The sequence below is a fragment of the Danio rerio genome, chromosome 1, assembly GCF_049306965.1.
Source record: "Danio rerio strain Tuebingen ecotype United States chromosome 1, GRCz12tu, whole genome shotgun sequence".
NCBI classification, from domain to species: Eukaryota; Metazoa; Chordata; class Actinopteri; order Cypriniformes; family Danionidae; genus Danio; species Danio rerio.
The window spans coordinates 16,778,521-16,797,555 of NC_133176.1; the positions used below are offsets into that span (position 1 = coordinate 16,778,521).

Here is a 19,035-nt window from a genome sequence, read left to right on the forward strand (position 1 = left end):
GGTGACAAGCTGTTATAATACGCTGAAAGCATTATATAAATAATGTAATCAATATAACTTATCTCTAATACAACAACAAACTCTCTACCACATCGGATGTCATTCCCTTACTGCTGTAGATGCTAGCGCTCCCGGTGGTTTTTTGCAACCTCGATGCGCACACATCCTGAATGTTTACAAACTGGTAATTTACCAATATTATGGAATCTGATTCTTTTGCTTAGTTCTGGACAGTTTGACTCATCTAAATATATACATATACTCAATCTAGAGGAGTTTGTTGTCCCGTTTTCGCCATTACACAACATGCTGTCATTTATCAATGTGGGAACTGGACTCCGGCTCATTCTCAGAAGAAAGAGGGGAAAACTCTGGAATGTTCTTCTCCTCTCTCGTTCTCTTTCACACACGTATCTTATCTGTCTTTTCCTGGCTTGTTTTCGAGTTCCAAGAAAAGTACGACAGCTCTATTTCTCCGCTTAGATTGGTTTATAAATGAGACCACGAGGGTTTTTATTTTTATCATGTCAAACTTTTCTTGGAAGTCAGATTGTTTGAGAATGTGAGAGATGGACAGGTACAAAAGTGGGTTTGGGTACGAGTTTTGCCTGAAGCATTGCCATGACAATTCCTTCTTTGTTTGAGCAGTATAGATGCATTATGTAATCAGACTCTGAGATCATCAGTCGCACAGCTGTTTCTCTCTCCTGAGACAAAGAGACTGATGTTTTCTGCTCAAACATAATTTGATTTATTTTGTTGTTACTAATGTCCTACAAGCCCAGAGCTTTGTCTGCGTTTGGTAACACTGCATTAAGGAAAACATTTAGTTATAAACAGCTGCTTACCCTCATACCTAAACAGTGTACTACTACAGCTACTTCACAGTACTTTTACTTTTTTTATTTGTTTATTTATCATATTTATTTATCATGTTTATTTAGCATATTTATCATAAACTACAAAAACACCTGCAACAGCCCTGTAGACATGTTATCATGGTTTAAACAATATGAAATTTTTTAACTATGCTGAGAACATATTTTTGTTGGTATTACATTTTCAATTCACTATAATGTTCGCTACATTTCCATTTTTTTTAATACCAATTATTATTTTATTAGAAATATATTTTTCCAACATAATACACTGTTTAAATTCTATTGTTATAAAGCATATAAATACTATAAAGTAATTATTTAAAATAATATTAATATGCGGTTCATTCCTCTGTGGCGACTCCTGATACATCAGGGACTAAGCCGAAGGAAAATGTTATTATATTGTTGGTATATTAATAATTTAAATGACAATTTATGTACTTGTAACCATTTATAAGCTTAATGAAATTATTTCACAAATAATACTCTGTAATGTTTTTTTTTTTAATTCACTGTTCAAATAAATGTATAAATATCAGCACTAATTAATAAAGTGCTGATATTTATATATATATATATATATATATATATATATATATATATATATATATATATATATATATATATATATATATATATATATATATATATATATATATATATATATATATATATATATATATATATATATATATATATATAATGTATATATATATATATAATGTATATATGTATATATATATATATATATATATATATATATATATATATATATATATATATAAAATGTATATATGAATATATATATATATATATATATAATGTATATATGTATATATATATATATATATATATATATATATATATATATATATATATATATATATATATATATAAAATGTATATATGAATATATATATATATATATATATATATATATATATATATATATATATATATATATATATATATATATATATATATATATATATACATAAAAAACAAAATATTGCTGTCTGATTTCTCCATTATTATGCAGCCAGTATAAATACACACACACACACATTTATAAAATACTATACCATTTGCACAAACAACTCTGCAGATGTAGTTGTTAATAAATAAATATGTATATATAATAATAACTATTATCATTACATTGACAATAAATAATATTAAAATAAAGCTTAACCTTATAATATGGCCATTTGTTATATAAATAATGCTATAATTGTTTTAAATTTGTATTTTAAAATAAAGTACTATACAACTGTACAGAAATTTAAAATAAATTATGATGGAAAAGCTAATGTAACAATTAATACCCTTGATTAAACAAAAGAACTACAACTGGAAGTCATTCGTGCTGTTTTAATATATTTAATAGTGCATTTTGACCACAATTAATCTGTACAGAAATAACATTAATAATAAAAAAGATAAACAACTTTTCTCATTTCTGTAACTTAGTGTAACATTTACAATAAAATAAGATACGTTAAAAAAAATAATAACATGATATAAGTGATATAAATACAGAGAGGTTTAAATTAACTGTCATTGTCATGCGTTATTCTCTGTTTGGCAGAATAAGTTTAATTTACACACGAGTATGATACACCGTCATAGACAGGCACATAAGTAGTAATAAATCGAGACATCAAACCCAGTCGGTCAATTTTCAGCAGGGTCATCTGAAAACCCAAAACAAAAGGAAATCTGTTGAGCAATCATACAAACTCCCACCCTGATCTGCTCTGTGACCGCAGGCCTGGTTGTAGTTAAGTGTAAATGCAAGCTTTTGTTACTATTTTAGATGTTTACTTCATTTCTGGTTAACACTGACAAACAAAGACATCACTTCTCATACATTCTCTACCATCCTCTTGACAAAATTACCACCTTGGTAGCCCCTATAATCAACCCTAAACATCCAACCCAAACAAAAAAGCTTTTCTTATCCTTTCACATTTTTTGTGACACTCCTCTCTTTATTTTCCCATAGGGTCAAATAGCCGATTGTTTGCAGCAATGATCTCGACCAATCACAGGCCTCGTAGGCAAATTCAAAATGGAAGTGACCATCCCTACTCTCTACCAACCCTTTAAGTGAGTTGTTTTAAGTGTGCATTGAGTTGCCTTCGTTAACTGACTTCTAGAAGGGCCCTGAAGAGATTCAGATGTGTGCTCTTGAAAGTCCCTACAAATGGCTTCCCCTTCTCGAAGTGCATTTCAAAAGCACAAAAAAAGCCTTATGCTGTTCTTTGGAGTCCTGTGTTGAATTACTTTGCTCTAAATATTGAAGAATTGGTCCATCTTTATATTGGTCTCAGCTTTATTTTTGGTGCTGTTGCCAAATTTTCATATTTGTCACTCTAAAATTTCTGAATCCTTGCACACGGAGTCTGATAGATTTTTTTATTTTTGTTTGTTTGTACATTGCGAGTAGTCAAGCATTGAAGATGATTTTGTGGTCCTCTCTTGATAAAAAGGGAGGAAATATTGGGTCTAAATTCTGATATTGGGTGGAGAGGAAGGAAAGTCCACATTCTTATCAAGTAGCAATTCAAACTTCAATTCAGGATGTCTGTTTCTCTGTTTTGTGTCTTTCTAGTCATTCTGGAGCCACGTTTTAAATGGAGGACAAATCTGTCTTGGTATTTTGCACTTTGCTTGTCATAAAGTGCCTTTTCCTGCAAGACGAAGTGAATCACATTGAACGTTTTGCCGTTTACTAATTGTGACCATGGACCACAAACTGTACATTTTTTGGAAATTTGAGATTTCAATATTTGGCCAAGATACAACTACTTGAAAATGTGGAATCTGAAGGTAAAAAAAATAACTTAAAAATCCAGAGAAAATCGCTTTAAAAAATTTTGTTAAAAAAAAAACAAAAAAACAAAACAAAAAGGTTTTGATTTATTTACAGTAGGAAATTTTTTCAAAAAAAATCTTAATTTGATATTCGATAATACTTTTTGGCTTTAAAGACAAATCTATGATTTTTACCCATAAAGTCTATTTTTTGGCCATTGGCTTAAAGGTTTTGTGGTTCACAACTCAAATTCATGACTTCTCAAAATGTTTGCAATGTATACAAAAAATAAAAATAAAAATCCCAAACAAAACACGGAAAATTGAACCCGAGCTGAACTTTCGGAAACAGTCTTTAGACATGTTTGAAGGAACATTAAGTCTATACATAAAAGTATTTACTAAAATGCATGTCAGACTCAGTGTGCAATGTCTTCGTGTCTACATGCACAACTTTTTTCTCCTATCACACTTATTCTTTCTCCCTTTCAATGGTGTGCCAGCCACCTCCATCTTCCAACAAACATCTGTCTATCCATTCATCCTTCTGTCCATTCTCTCTTTAAAAAAAAAAAAAAAGGAAAGCACCGTACACAGCTTTGCATAACCGTAACAATGCCACACACAAAGAAATTGATATAAACACTATATCGCAGCGGGTGCCAGTGCATGGAATATGTCTCATTTGTCAATAATACACACACATTAAATATATGCTCACAGTCATTCACGAATACACAAACATAGTTGCTTCTCAGAAGCAAAAGCACCTCCCGTTTTATATAGCCAACCTTTAATTGAATCAGTAACAAGGTGAAATGTTCTGGCGCCAGTGATGATGATGATGTCATAGCAGCAGTAACGCCCCATTTCCAGTCTCTCGGGTTTGACATTTGATGGTAATCGAAATGGCAAAACCTTTGTAGCTTCTTGGTCCATCAATGAAGGGCTCAGATCGTGTGTGTGTAAGGGAGTTTAGTCTTCATCATCTTCCTCTCTAAATTTTAGAGTCTGTTAAGAGATGAAATGAAACGCCAACATAGATGTGTGTGTTTATTTGTCCAGACAGGTAAAAGTGTCTCGTATCCGCACCACCTCCGCAGCACATAGGTGACCATATAGCTTATTGTACCATTCAGGGCAACGACCCCTAAAATCAGAGAGAAAGAATAAAAAAAAATATGAGTTATGAAAAAAATTGCTGTTATTAACTTTATTATTATTTTAATTATATTGCATACTATTTATATTATTATAAAATTATCATTGATTAAATTTAAACTACAGCTTAAGTGATATAATTAAAAAATTATAATGTAATGTATTCTTTATATAGTAATAAATGTTTTATTAGATATTATAATGCATGTGTGTTTATATGTGTGTGTGTATATATATATATATATATATATATATATATATATATATATATATATATATATATATATATATATATATTTATTTTTATATATATATTTATATATATATTTATATATATATATATATATATATATATATATATATATATATATATATATATATATATATATATATATATATATATATATATTTTTTTTTTTTTTTTTTTTTTTTATATTTCCCAAATATTTCCCAAATGATGTTTAACAGAGCAAGTAATTTTTCACAGTAATTCTTAGGGTTTTTTTTCTTCTGGAGAAAATCTTATTAGTTTTATTTCATCTAGAATATAAGCAGTGTTTATTTTTGTAAATCCATTTTAAGGTCAATATTATTTTTTTGATTGTCTAGAACAGGGGTGTCAAACTCAATTCCTGGAGGGCCGAAGCCCTGCACAGTTTAGTTCCAACCCTGCTCCAACACACTTACCTGTAGGTTTCAAACAAGCCTGAAGGACTCAATTAGTTTGATCAGGTGTGTTTAATTAGGGTTGGAACTAAACTGTGCAGAGCTGCAGCCCTTTTGGAACTGAGTTTGACACCTGTGGTCTAGAACAAACCATCATTATACAATGACTTGCTTGCCTAATTAACCTAGTTAATAGTTAAGTCTTTAAATAGCACTTTAAGCTAAATATTAGTATCTTGAATAATGTCTAGTAAAATATTATATACTGTAATCGTGGCAAAAATACAGGAGGGCTAATAATTCAAATGTAATTCAAAAGTAATTTCAAATGTAAATAAAGTAGATATTAAGATTGCTGTGTAGATCTTACCTGCAGTCTATTCTGGAAATGTGTGCGAGGCGGCTCTTGTTGGCTCCGCAGGGCTCGATGTAATAGCGAGATGTCAGAACATTGGCACGGACACCCAGCACTGCTGCGCTCTCGTGATCCACTGACACGCTCACTAAAGTACACACTCCCTTGGGCAAATCTGTCATCCATGACCTGAAACACAACAATAAACACCTTTACAATTACGAAGATCCCCAAAAGCATATTCTAAATCTCAAAACTTTAAAAAGCGTTTCTAATGACCTGAGTACCACGTGGTCTCTTGGCGGATGGGGTGGCATTGAGTTTCTGACATACTGATAGACTTCAGTGTTGTGGTCCAGTGTCTCCACGATCCTGGACTCTAGCAGGTCCTCGTCCCAGCGCTCCTGCTCTCGCAAAATGCGTTGCAGGACATCCTCAGCCGATGCAGGCACATCCACACAAACTTTCCACTGCCGCAGAGAAGAGCCGTCCTGAACCTGCCAATAAACAATGGCATCTCATGGTCATTATCAATTCTAGGAAGATTTAATCCAGCTCTTACTGCAGTCCTAGTTGAGATTTCATTTAAAGTCAGTAGAGATGTTTGGATATCCTTTTTCTCATTCTATGGGCTCAGGGTATCAGATGATACAGAGTACTGATACAGTTGAAGTACTCATACAGTTGAAGTCAGAATGATTAGCCCACTCACCCACTGTTAAATGAATTCTTTCATATTTCCCCCCCCAATTTCTGCTTAACACAGAGATTTTTTAATCACATTTAAAAACAATAGTTTTAATTTCAAATAACTGATTTATTTTATCTTTGTCATGAAGACAGTACATAATATTTACTAGATATTTTTCAAGATACTAGTATTCAGCTTAAAGTACAATTTAAAAGGTAATTAGTTAAGTTAAGAAAATTAGGCAAGTCATTAGACAACAAATCTAATACTTCAAACCAAAAGGTATATTTTAGTAAAAATAAAACAGTGCAACAAATAAATGTTGGAATGGCAGGATCACGTGTCCTCAAATGCGTTAAGTTACTCATATTAAAGCTGTAATTTTTGTGTCACCCCTCAAACTTGCAACATGACAAATGAGACGTATCTCTGTTTTATACTAGCTGATTGGTCTAGTCTGAATTACTGCCAAACTCTAGACATACTACTAGCAAACTCGTAAATATTCATTTACTGCTTCCTGTGTTTGCTTTCCAAGCAGCAAAAAATAGAATTGCGAAGCTTGCTGCCATTGGTAAAAAATAAAAATAAAAAGACTGGTAAAAAATGATAACAGATCAGTTTTTGGGGTTTAAGTACTCCTAGATACCAATGCAATTTTTGTTTTTTAGTGGTATCGGTGACATTTCTGATACTAGTATCAGAATAAGGACTAACATTAAAAACTGTATAAAGGTATACTTTAGCTGCATCCCAAATGACGCACTATACACTATGCTCTTGTCCACTATGTACTTATGCACTTACTCAACAGCACAGTACAGTATACGAGTGTAGTGTCATCCCAAACGGAACACAAATAATTTTTTACAAAGTGGAAATTCAAACCGTTTCCCTGATGACGATTGACGGTTGCCAAATAAGTGGAATAAATGACCAAACTACCAAATAATACCTGCCATGAGTGTAACAGCATTCACCATCGGGAGTTGGTATAATTACTCTCATTGGAGAATTTAGCTTTCAAAATTCTAAATATATAAAGTTGATATATAAAGTTATCCAACTTCAGTGCCAAAACGCTCTGCTCTTTCCGCTACGTAAGCAAAGCAGTGGTCGTTGAGTGTGTGAAGTGTCCAATATTCCACACGTCATTTTAATGGTTGAATAAGTGCATCATCCAGGTATTTAAAGTGCACATATTATTTTTAGAGTTTTCAATGTGAATGCACTACTTGCACTATTTAAACTACAAAATGATGCAGAATAATGCACACATAGGTGATTCGGGATGCACCTTTTGCTTTTTATACATACACAATACAAACTTTGTCATTTAAAGGGAAAACAGAAGATCTTGTGTTTTCTTTCTTTGACGTATCATGGTGTGACTTCAAAAATAAAGAGCAAAAAATAAACCTTAAGAAAATCAGCTAACATTTGTCATCTGCTCTATAAAGTTCACTATTTATGTTCTGCTCATACAAGCCGTTTGAATTATTTAGCAGAACATAGTTTGTCCACATTGAACTTGGCCGTTGTTTTATGGTCAAAAAGTACATGACAGAGGTGCCCAATCCTGTAAAGAGCAATCCATAGCTTAGCTCCAATCCTAGGACATTTCTAGGACTCCAGAAGACCTGCTTCGCATGTGTTTAAATAGCATTTGAGCTAAACATTGTAGGATACTGGTCCTCCAAGAGCAAGATTGAACACCCCTGCTTTATGGGTACATGAAACGCTGTCCAGGGAACTCTGAGTATTTTGGTTAGTGTGAAATGCCAGAACAAGCGACAAACTGATGTCATGGTGGGCTCAAGGCCAAAACAGAGCTGGGAAAACACTCTTTCACATGAAGGGAGCGGAAAAAAAAGAAGAAGTGATGTGCGGAAAAAGACACAGCTTTTCCATTAGGCACAAGCAAGAAAATGCATAAAGGAAGGAAGAGAGAGTGAACATGAAATGGGAAATAGTGTCTAAGTGACAAGTGAATAGGGTGTATATACAGTTCCCGTACCTTCTTGTATGCGAGCTCAGCGTTTTCAGGAGTCGAGCAGCTGTCATAACCTTTGAATTTGTCCTTGGCTTCTTTAAGCAGGCTATCAATACTGTCTTTGAGTAGACTTTGGTAGTTGCAAGAACCGCAGTTTTCCGCCAACACCTCCATCCTCATGGGACTCAAGCCCTGCTCCATGTAAGAGTTCCTACATCGGGACATCTCTTCTGGGATCTGAAAGACAAAGAAATATAATCATATTAACAACTGAATATGGTCACACTTTATATTAGGTTTCAGTTCTTTTAGCTCAATAAACTACTAATTTTCTGCGTATTAATAGTTATTAATGTTGATGGGTTTAGGTATTGAGTGGGATCAGGGATGTAGAATGGGATCATGCAGAATATGTGCTTTTTAACTACTATTAAACAGACAATATCTACACGGTAAGAAAAGAGATCTGTTAATTAACATTTCCCATATGGTTGTAAAATGCTTTATGAGATGTCTATCTCTGCTCTTTTGATATTTTGATGTTGAAAATTCACAGTTTAACAAAGTGACGTTTAGTTGCATTTAAGTTGTTTGAAATAAAACAATGTATAAGAAATAATATATGAAGATTTTAGAGGCTCAGTAATTGTACTTTTTTAGTAATTAACCATTTATTTTCATTGGCTTTAAAGTGAAATAACTGAAGACAAATGTAGAAGGCTGAAAAAAAAAGTTTATTTTAGAAAAGTAATTCAGAGGGCATTTAGAGGCTTTTGCATCTGAACATCTTCTGTAAAATAACAGAAAGTGTACTGGCAGTTTATTAGGTTTTTTTACCGTAATATACAACACCAACCCAGACAATAAATCATTTTTAACTATTTGAAATGTTAATAAAAGTCACTTTTTTGAACTTTTCAAAGTTAAAAGTTGTTGGAAGAAAGATAAAGCTCCTATAATTCAATTCAAACACAGAAATAAATTAGGAAAAATAAAAACATGATTAGAGAAAACTGCTAATTTACGGATATTTTTCAAAGTGTATTATAGTAATAGACCGGTAAAAGAAACTAGTTAATAGCAAGAACTGGTAAAGTTTCACCATAAATCCCTGAAAGCAATTCAGAGCAATCCAATGCAGGTCATTCTGGTTTGGTGGTTTTCGGCCAGTGAAACCAGAGTGTTCCTAAAACTGTTTACACATAGGTAGGTATAAGATGCAATTTTGTTAATCCGATTGCAAAAGAACGAAGCAAAATACAGGTGTAGTAAGGGTTTGAAAGATTTTCAACTTGTCCACTTTTGACCTGTTCAAGTAATTAAAAATGCAAAAATTGCATTTAAAGAAATGCTTGAAAGAGTTCAATCACAAAATTCTGCTTCTTCTCTCCATGTTGATCTAATTCTCAAACATTACTTGTACATAAGATTTGAAATATTTGTCACTAATTATCACTTAATTGTTACTAAATTGTGTTTCACTTACTAAGTAAATAGAACATTTTCAAGAGGTCTGTCATGTAGTAGTTGTTGTTCACTAGCATTTTCTGTCTCAAGTTGGGTTTGAAGGCGAAAACATAAAAAGCACATTGTTTTTTACCAGTGCAGATTCTAACATAAACCTAAAAGTTGCAGTTGTTAAAGCAGACATGAAAGTTGCTGCCCATTGTTATGTTTTCCCTTGTTGGCTTATTCTGCAATATTGGATTGAAAAAAAATGGCTGTATACAAGTACATGCCTGCTATAGATCAGAAGCCAGCATGATATCTTTATGATGGAAAAAAACATTTTGGTGTTTAAGGCCTGATTTTGAAACTGGAACACTAATGTGCCATTTTAAGTTTGAGCTTGTATACAAGCTAGTCTTTTCAGCAGAGACTTATTAAAGAACAGAATTAATTGAAAGAGGAACTCGTGTCTAGTTTATAACATGCAAATTAACATTAGCATTAGCTTCCCCTATGGGAGCTACTAGCAGAGAGTGAACATTGTAAGCTCAATATTACATTACCCATGACAAATCATTACAGTGGCTCACATTTTCAAAAATAAAGAATAGAAACTATTAATAAATTTAAGAGACCACTTGAAAATGTTCTATTTACTTAGTAAGTGAAACACAATTTAATAACAATTAAGTGACAAATAGTGACAATTATTCCAAATCTTATGTACAAATGTTGTCATTTAAAGCTTTTTTAAATTAATATAAATTTAAATATTTAGTTTTAACACAATATCATAGAAATTGTAATAAAAAATATTCTAAAGGAAAAAATAATGAAATGCCCTAAATGACTATATAATTTGTTTTAAATAAGTTTTTGTTGTTTTTAAATTTGGAAAAACTTATCTTTATAAAATAAAACAAATATTTAATAAATAAATGCCCTAAATGACTATGACTATATAATTTATTTTAATTGTATTAGTTTTTATCATTTTTGAAATTTGAATAAATTTGTTCTTAGAAAACAAAAAACAAATATTTAATAAATAAATGCCCTAAATGACTTTATAATTTATTTTATTTTTATTAGTTTTTTTTTTTTAATTTGGAGGAATTACCTTTTAAAAAATAAAACAAATATTAAAATTTTGCTCAAACAAATCTTATGAATTCAGTAAATCCAGAGAACTTAGAATTTTACCTGTTTATATGATGCAATGATTCAAACTTAAGTTTATGAATCTAATCATACCACTAATTATACAAAATCAGAAGATGTTAAAAATGCACTTGATTTGGTTGAAATATTTGTGAAGGGAAGAGAAGTGACAGCAATGATTCATTCCTAAATGGAAGCGGCTCATCCTGTTTGTGTGTGTCTCGTCCATCGCTCTTCTGCCCTTCTCCACTCGGAGTGTTTTTTTTTTGTGTGTGTGCGTGTCCTGTTCTGCTCCCTGTCCTTTTCCTGCCTGACTGACGATGTTTATCATGTCATGGTGCTTGTGCCTTTCCAGCGTTTGTGGAGATAAACTTGTTATCTGCGTACAGCAAAAAGCATTAGCCTGATAGATACAGCGGGCCCAGACCTTCCGCATCAGATTTAGAGGCGGAAGACCTTTAATGCAAGATGCTATCAATCCGTTACTCATTATGAATTATTCACTCTCTTGAAATAGCCCATTATGGAAGAAAATAACTTGCGCTAAAACAATAAGCGCGAATGTCTGGGCGAACATCATGGCACAATGCTGCTTTGTGGATCTTCCTTTCAGTCAGATGCAAATCGAATTTCTTGTGTTTTTCAACTTCTGCTGACTTTCATTATTTTACACTTATCTAGTTAAGAGCTTCCTTCCTGACCTCTGAATGAGCACTAAAAGGGAAAGTGCAGGTCTATGCATGTTTACCTTGCAAAAATTGTTTGTCCTTGACAAACCTGCTGTTAATGTCTGATCAATTTTTCACCAGCTATACAGGCCTGTAGCCAGGGGGGGTTTGGGTGGTTCGATAGATCCTCCCCCCACTAACGAAGGTCTAGAATTTGTCCCATACATCAGCTTATTTGTCCTATTTTGACTGTTAAGCCATAATAAATTGTGAAAATAATCCATGAAAGGCTTTAAGAACAAGCAGAATCTGACGTAAGTGAAGTCATCTTACACTACTGATCTTCTGTATTGTTGTTAAATGAAAAAAAACGTTGTGAAGGAAATTTGGTAACACTTTAGAATATCTGTCCATTAGTTAATTTACTAACATTAACTAAGTATGAATAATCTTGTTCAGCATTTATTAATCATAGTTCAACATTTAGTAATGCATTATTAACATACAAATTCATGCTTGTTCACATTAGTTAATAAGTTAACATGAACTAATATTATTTAACTTAAATAATGTTAACTAATGTCAACAAAGATATAAAAAATGTATTACTAATTGCTTGTTTATGGGCATTAATTAAAATTAACGAATGGACCATTTATTTTAAAGTGTTACCGGAAGTTTTATTCAAAATCTTGGACCTCATGCTTATTCTTCCAATGAAAAAAAAGTTCATGTTAATTCTAATTAGTCTATTGTTATCCATCCAAGTCAAACAAATCATCAAGCTCTACATTATTTATTTATTTATTTATTTATTTATTTATTTATTTATTTATTTATTTATTTATTAATTATTATTATTGTTGATGTTATTATTATTATTATTATTATTATTATTATTTTTATTATTGTTATTTTGTATTGATTGATTGATTTATTTTATTTTTTATTGTTCAATATTTAAATAGCCAAATTCTGACGGAACACAGTTGAATGTGCTTCTCAGTTTGATATTTGCCTAATGACAATAGGCTACTGATACCAATATACATGAACACTATTGTAAAATGTTACATAATATAATATAATATAATATAATATAATATAATATAATATAATATAATATAATATAATATAATATAATATAACATAATATAATATTTTTTTTACTCTAAAAATTGAAACAGTGGTATGAGAAATGTATTTAAAAAATGCATTTCTGACTTACATGTGATGCAATTTAAAGAAATTAAATTAAATGTAAATAAATAAAAATGAAGGTCTTTGTTGTATCCATAAAGAAAAAAACAAAAACAAAAAACATCAATGCCTGCCGTATCCATGGCTGCAAATTGCTGTTTTGCATGTGCATGTTTGTCCTTGTTTGTATACGAAATTAGCAGGGCTTGGTCATTGCATAACAATCTTATTAATCTTTGCTTAAAATACATTCAACAGAAGTCTCTGGTAGCAGATGTGCTAACGTGTTGTAGCGTGAGCGTCTGTTTTTGTCTTTGTACTTGAGACACATCTGGTACAGAGTGATAAGACTATTGTTTTTAAATCTTTACTGACATGGTTTTGATAAAACTGATGTGTGTGAGAGATGGAAGTGTTGTCTGTCTTAATTTTTTCTTAAAACTTGGTCAGCCGAAATGTACTCCAAAGTAAAATGCCGCTCACCTGGAAGAGTTTTCTGCACTCCTGTATCATATGCGCTAAACCATGAGTAGCCGCCAGGTTTTCATTCAGGTCTCTTTGGTCAGGTTTTCCAAGGGTGTTCTTTCTATTCATGACCCTGTGATAAAGAAAACACATGGAAAAAGAATAAATGGATGACATAAAAACAGATGTTTAATGCAAGCACTTATCTAATCTCAGTATGACAACGAAACATTTCAAGCACAGAGCCTTACGCAAGTCAACTCACTATTGTTTTTTTTTTTTTTTACCTAATCTTAGTTTCCTGTTATTCAAGCGAGAAATAACTGAATGGTTTTAAAGGGATTGTTCACCCTAAAATGAAAGTTCTCTCATCATTTACCTGTTCCAGTTTCTTTCTTCTGTTGAACACAAAATAATTTATTTTGAAGAATGTTGGAAAGCAGCAGCCATTGACTTCCACAATATCCTACTATAGATCTCAATTGCTAATAGTTTCCAACATTCTTCAAAACATCTTGTTTTAAGTTCACAAAGTACAGGACAACTTGAAAGTGAACAATTTAGAAAATTCCAGGTTATTCAAGTGAGAAATCGAGTATAACTGTGCGGTTTTAAAGGAACAGCTCGACCAAAAATGAAAATTCTCTCATCATTTACTCATGCTTCAATTGCTTCAAACATGTTTGAGTTGCTTTCTTCTATAAAAAAAACAAAATCATTTATTATGAAGAATGTTGGAAAGCAGGACAATACCCTACTATGGAAGTCAATGGCTAATAGTGTCCAACATTTTTTAAAATATCTTCACAAAGTACAGATGAATTCTCTTGAATGTGAGAATTCTCATTTTTGGGTGAACTGACCCTTTAAGAGTAATTGCACGCCAAATATGATGGCACTTCAAGCACAGATGACACACACACACACCTGGGTGACGAGCTCTCTCTGCGCAGTGTGTTGAGGTGGAAGAGAGAAGGGGCCAAACACACGGCCAGGTTGGTGCAGGTCATCTGGTTTTCACCCACGCTGGCTGTTACATCACTCAGGAAGCACAGCAGAGTCTGCAGTGCCTCGCGGTTCTCGTCTGGTAACAGCAACACAGCAGCCCTTACCGCCTGCAGGCGCTGCTCTTTGGGGACATCTGAAAGCCAAAGGATGTTGCATTAGTCTACTTCCAACACTGTCCATTGGGCTTATTCTTCATGTAAGAGCGGGCGGATTGTTTTTGGCTCAAGACCTCTGGTCTTATTCACTTCCATTAAATTTTAGACGTTAAAAACAGCTTGTTCTGCAGCTTGATGTTGCAAGCAAATATTTAGTAATGATATTCTTCTTTTTCATGTATTCATAAACAAAATTGTTTGTAGAACAAATATTTTGACCATTTTCTGCTGTTTATTATTAATACTCATTTCTCCCATAGGCAGTTTTTCCAATCGTAAGGTACAAAACCGCACTTCCCCATTCCAGAATAAGGTAAATAGGCCTTAGTCAGGTTTGGATTAGATGGCATTTTGAATTTAATGCAAATGAGCTGTGAGGGATAGATCTAGACTGTATGTGTTTTTTTTTTAATTAAGCCTTTAAAAAGTCAAAAAAGTCCAAAAAAGTCCAAAAAAAAAAAAAAAAAAAATATATATATATATATATATATATATATATATATATATATATATATATATATAGATAGATAGATAGATAGATAGATAGATAGATAGATAGATAGATAGATAGATAGATAGATAGATAGATAGATAGATATAACTAGACAAGTATGTTATGAGAAAAAAGTCAAGTTATGAGAACTAGAAAACATATGTTGCAATTACCACACAATTAAGTTATGGGAACTAGAAAAAACAAGTTATAAAAACTAGAAGTTTTGAAAACTAGAAAAAGTAAGTCATGAAAAGAAAGTCAAGTTACGTAAATAAAAAAAAAAGTTGCAATGACCACAAAATTATGAAAACTAGAAAAAAAGCTATGAGAACTAGAATAATAAGTTATGAAAGATATAAAAATAAGCTATGTAAAATAGAAGAGAATAAGTTATGAGAACTCGAAGTTATGATACCTAGACAAGTAAGGTATGAGAAGGAGAAAGTCAAGTTACAAGAACTAGAAAAAAAATAAGTTGCAATAACCACAAAATTAAGTTAAAATAACTAAAAAAAGTTAAGTTGCAGTGATTAGAACAAGTAAGTTGAAGAAACATGAAAATTATTTTGCAGTTACTTGGAAAAATATCAGTTGGGTTGGCTAAATTTGGTGCATTTTACAGATTTATATAATGTGCATTGTCCTTGATTAAATGCATAATGCACATATGCTTAACATATTCTGATCTAAAAACACAATATGTTTGTACAATAAATACACCCACGGCCCTATTCTTTTTGATTATGTCATTCAGAGAAGGAAGGAAGGGAGTTAGTCCAGATCAGGGAGAGGTTGTCAAACTTCAGAAGTTGAAAATATAAACCATATAAACTGACATTCAGTGCATTATATCTGTATGTTCAGGATGAAGAGTTCAGATACAAAAACCTCTATGTGACACCTAAAATGTTCTAAATTAAGCATTTTCCTCAAGCTTCTGTGTGTAAATTCAATCATTTTACTTTCTTGGCAGATTATTTTCATCACCTTTAACATTAAATAACTGAAGATAAGTATAGTAGGCTAAGAAAAATGCACATATTAGGAGAACTCAAATGCAAAGTGGCTTTTAAAAAGGAAAGAGTGGATTGATATGAACTGAAATGGCACTTATGGAATTGTGTGTGAGTGTTCGTCAGATGATGTCTGTTATTTTCGCCCTTGGGAATGAAAGACCCTGTGTGAGCACAAAACAGGCACACAAACCCTTGCTTTTCTGTGTGGGATGCGGAGACCTCCCTTGTGGTTGGGGTCAGATATATAGTCTGAGAGACATATTTGTGCTGGCTGTTTTCCTCAGAATTTTGGTTGTGGTAACAGACCACTTTAATCAAACAATTTTCTTGAAAATCTGGAGTTATAATGCTGCTTATTGTGCTTTAATGTGAGGTGGAAGACATCTTGTCTCTACAAAATCTATTTCGGGCTGCCCAAGGAAGAACAATAAACTAGAATATGTAATATATAATATATCAGAGTTTCTGCTGGACTTAAAGTCTTAAAATATCTTCAATTGATTTTCTGTGGATTGAGGTAGAAATGTCTTAAATCAGAACAGCAATCCAAAAAAATGTATAATGCTCAGAATGTTCTGTGTTTATAACATTCAGCTATAATGCCATGACTTAATGGAAAACAGATAAATATAAAATTAGGTAAATCAATAGAAAATATTTGCTTCAAACCATACAAAATTTCTCAAGCATGTACCCTGGCATCTAAAAACGAATTTATGAACGGTTTGCCAGAGTGCTGTACGTGTTTGGAGTTGTTCGAGATTCTGATCTTTGAGGTGAGCACGCACACATTTTAGTGAGTGCATGTGGTGTGAAATAGCTGCGGTAAACACACACTAGACCGCTTGTGAGTTACAACTTGGTGCTGGCAATGATTCACATTCTGATTTATAGGTGCCAAAACGTCATTTGACAGCTATTTCCTGAACTTGTTTAGATTTCTTTACCCTTTCGGAATGATTCATCCACCCAAAAACAGGCACCTACTACAGTATAGTACAGTCTTTGTGTAGTTATGAGTTGCCCTTGGGATATGAATTGCTTGGCTCTTTTAATGTCTGAGTTGTTGTTTCGAAAAACCGAGATATCAATGTTTGCGAGTACATTTCGTACAGGTTTATGTCAGTACAAGTGTGTGTGGTCTTCTGAGAAAAGGTGTGTGTTCTTACATTGATAAATCTGCAGGAAGGTATCAGACAGTTTGCTGGTAAGCAGAGGCTCTGGAAGGTCTCGGAAATACTGCTTTAGCATGTCAGCCACGTCATAAGCTAATTGGCCCTCATAGTTGACTCCTCCCCCAACAGCGCCACATGATTCGTTCATTTGGCGAAGGGCTTGGATTCGCGATTTCACCCCTGATTTCCTGAACAATCCCACCTGTTGAGAAAGATTTAGAAAGCTGTTTAGAATAAAATATTGGAATTACGCCCTTAAATATACTTACTTACTCCCAAGGCTGTTTTTATCAAAGTTGATATTTAGCCGCACCATGTCGGTGTTTTGTAACATCTAATTTTTATGAGGTGGGTTATTAACCAAATGTTCAACCCCAAACCTGGAGTGTGTTTCCCAAACATTGACATAATCCGCGGCTGAACTATCATAGTACGATGCATCGTTTGGGAAAAGAACGATGTAGTGGCGAGTGTTTCCCAAAACCATAGTTGCTTTGTCTCAGATCCATCGTTTGAACCACGTTGATTATAACGTCCATAATGAGGAGTAACAACTTCTTCATACCCCATCATTTTTGCGCAAATTTTACACATATAGTCATCCAATATTAGTTATAGTAAAAACATGCACTTACTTTCCATATTAATTGAAAGATATTTAAATGGAACATATAGTGCCAATATTTCCTTTACATATATAATTAAGAATATTCCATATTCTTTTCTAAAACATAAACTAGCTAATAGGGTTGTCGCAATACCATTAATTAATCTTACGATACACCAGGTGAAGTATCACAATACCAAATAGTATTGTGATACTGTAATGCATACCTCAAATTATAAAGAAAACTGTCAGAAAAACTATATGTTACAACAGGTCTACTTAAATGTAATTAATTCAAAACCTTTTATTGAAAAAAGTATTATTTGCACGTCACTTCATCAAATTTTTTTTTCTTTTTGTTTAATTTATAGATAATTGACCAACAAAAATTATGTTAAAATAAAGATACAAATTGTACCAAACAAATAAAAAAATTCCTGTTGCTATTTTGGGGTTTTCATCTAAATATATATATATATATATATATATATATATATATATATATATATATATATATATATATATATATATATATATATATATATATATATATATATATATATTTAGATATACTCAGTATTAAGGTAAGAATATAAGAATAGGTAAGAATCCAAAGTAATTTAAAATTTCACTTTGTGAGTCGTTCTGTTTAAGAGATTGTTGCGGTTGTTGTAGCTTCTAAATCATATTGACAGGAACAGAAATAAACTGATTCAGGTGTGTTTGACATGTCGGCAAGCACCAGAACACGTGCAAACTTAAAGGGCTTTACAGACTATTAAAATAAAATGGTCTATTGTTGCACAATCGTGTGAACACATTAGTGACTTTTCGACATGCAACATTGTAGACAGACCATTAATGACGATACTACCGTTTACAAACCACAGTGGCATCGTTAGTATTTTGGAGCCATAGTATTGTGATACTACCATAGTACTGGACCGGTAAACCATGCAATCCTACTAGCTAACACATATTTTAATCTCTTATATAAATCTTATATATATCGTTAATGGTTGTAATTTATAGTTTATAGTATAGTATCAAGATTTTTTTTATTCTACTTAA

The 19,035-nt window shown here is 32.2% G+C and overlaps 1 protein-coding gene across 4 annotated transcripts in view; it reads right to left on the reverse strand.

The window, feature by feature from the left end:
- Window positions 1-2,245: 2,245 nt before the first annotated feature.
- dlc1 (DLC1 Rho GTPase activating protein) overlaps window positions 2,246-19,035 on the reverse strand; it is a 236,967-nt gene continuing 220,177 nt past the window's right edge. For 2 of the 4 annotated variants that reach the window (XM_073949948.1, XM_005159860.5), the window contains 7 exons: window positions 17,352-17,559; window positions 14,435-14,648; window positions 13,526-13,640; window positions 8,589-8,801; window positions 6,160-6,377; window positions 5,896-6,069; window positions 2,246-4,848 (listed from right to left, as the gene is read on the reverse strand). In XM_073949948.1, the coding sequence (XP_073806049.1) occupies window positions 4,752-4,848; window positions 5,896-6,069; window positions 6,160-6,377; window positions 8,589-8,801; window positions 13,526-13,640; window positions 14,435-14,648; window positions 17,352-17,559 (1,239 nt within the window). In that variant the 3' untranslated portion in view covers window positions 2,246-4,751. Of the gene's footprint in view, window positions 4,849-5,267; window positions 5,529-5,658; window positions 6,070-6,159; window positions 6,378-8,588; window positions 8,802-13,525; window positions 13,641-14,434; window positions 14,649-17,351; window positions 17,560-19,035 lie in introns of those variants that run through there. The other 2 variants (XR_012405780.1, XR_012405781.1) reach the window with 2 other exon arrangements.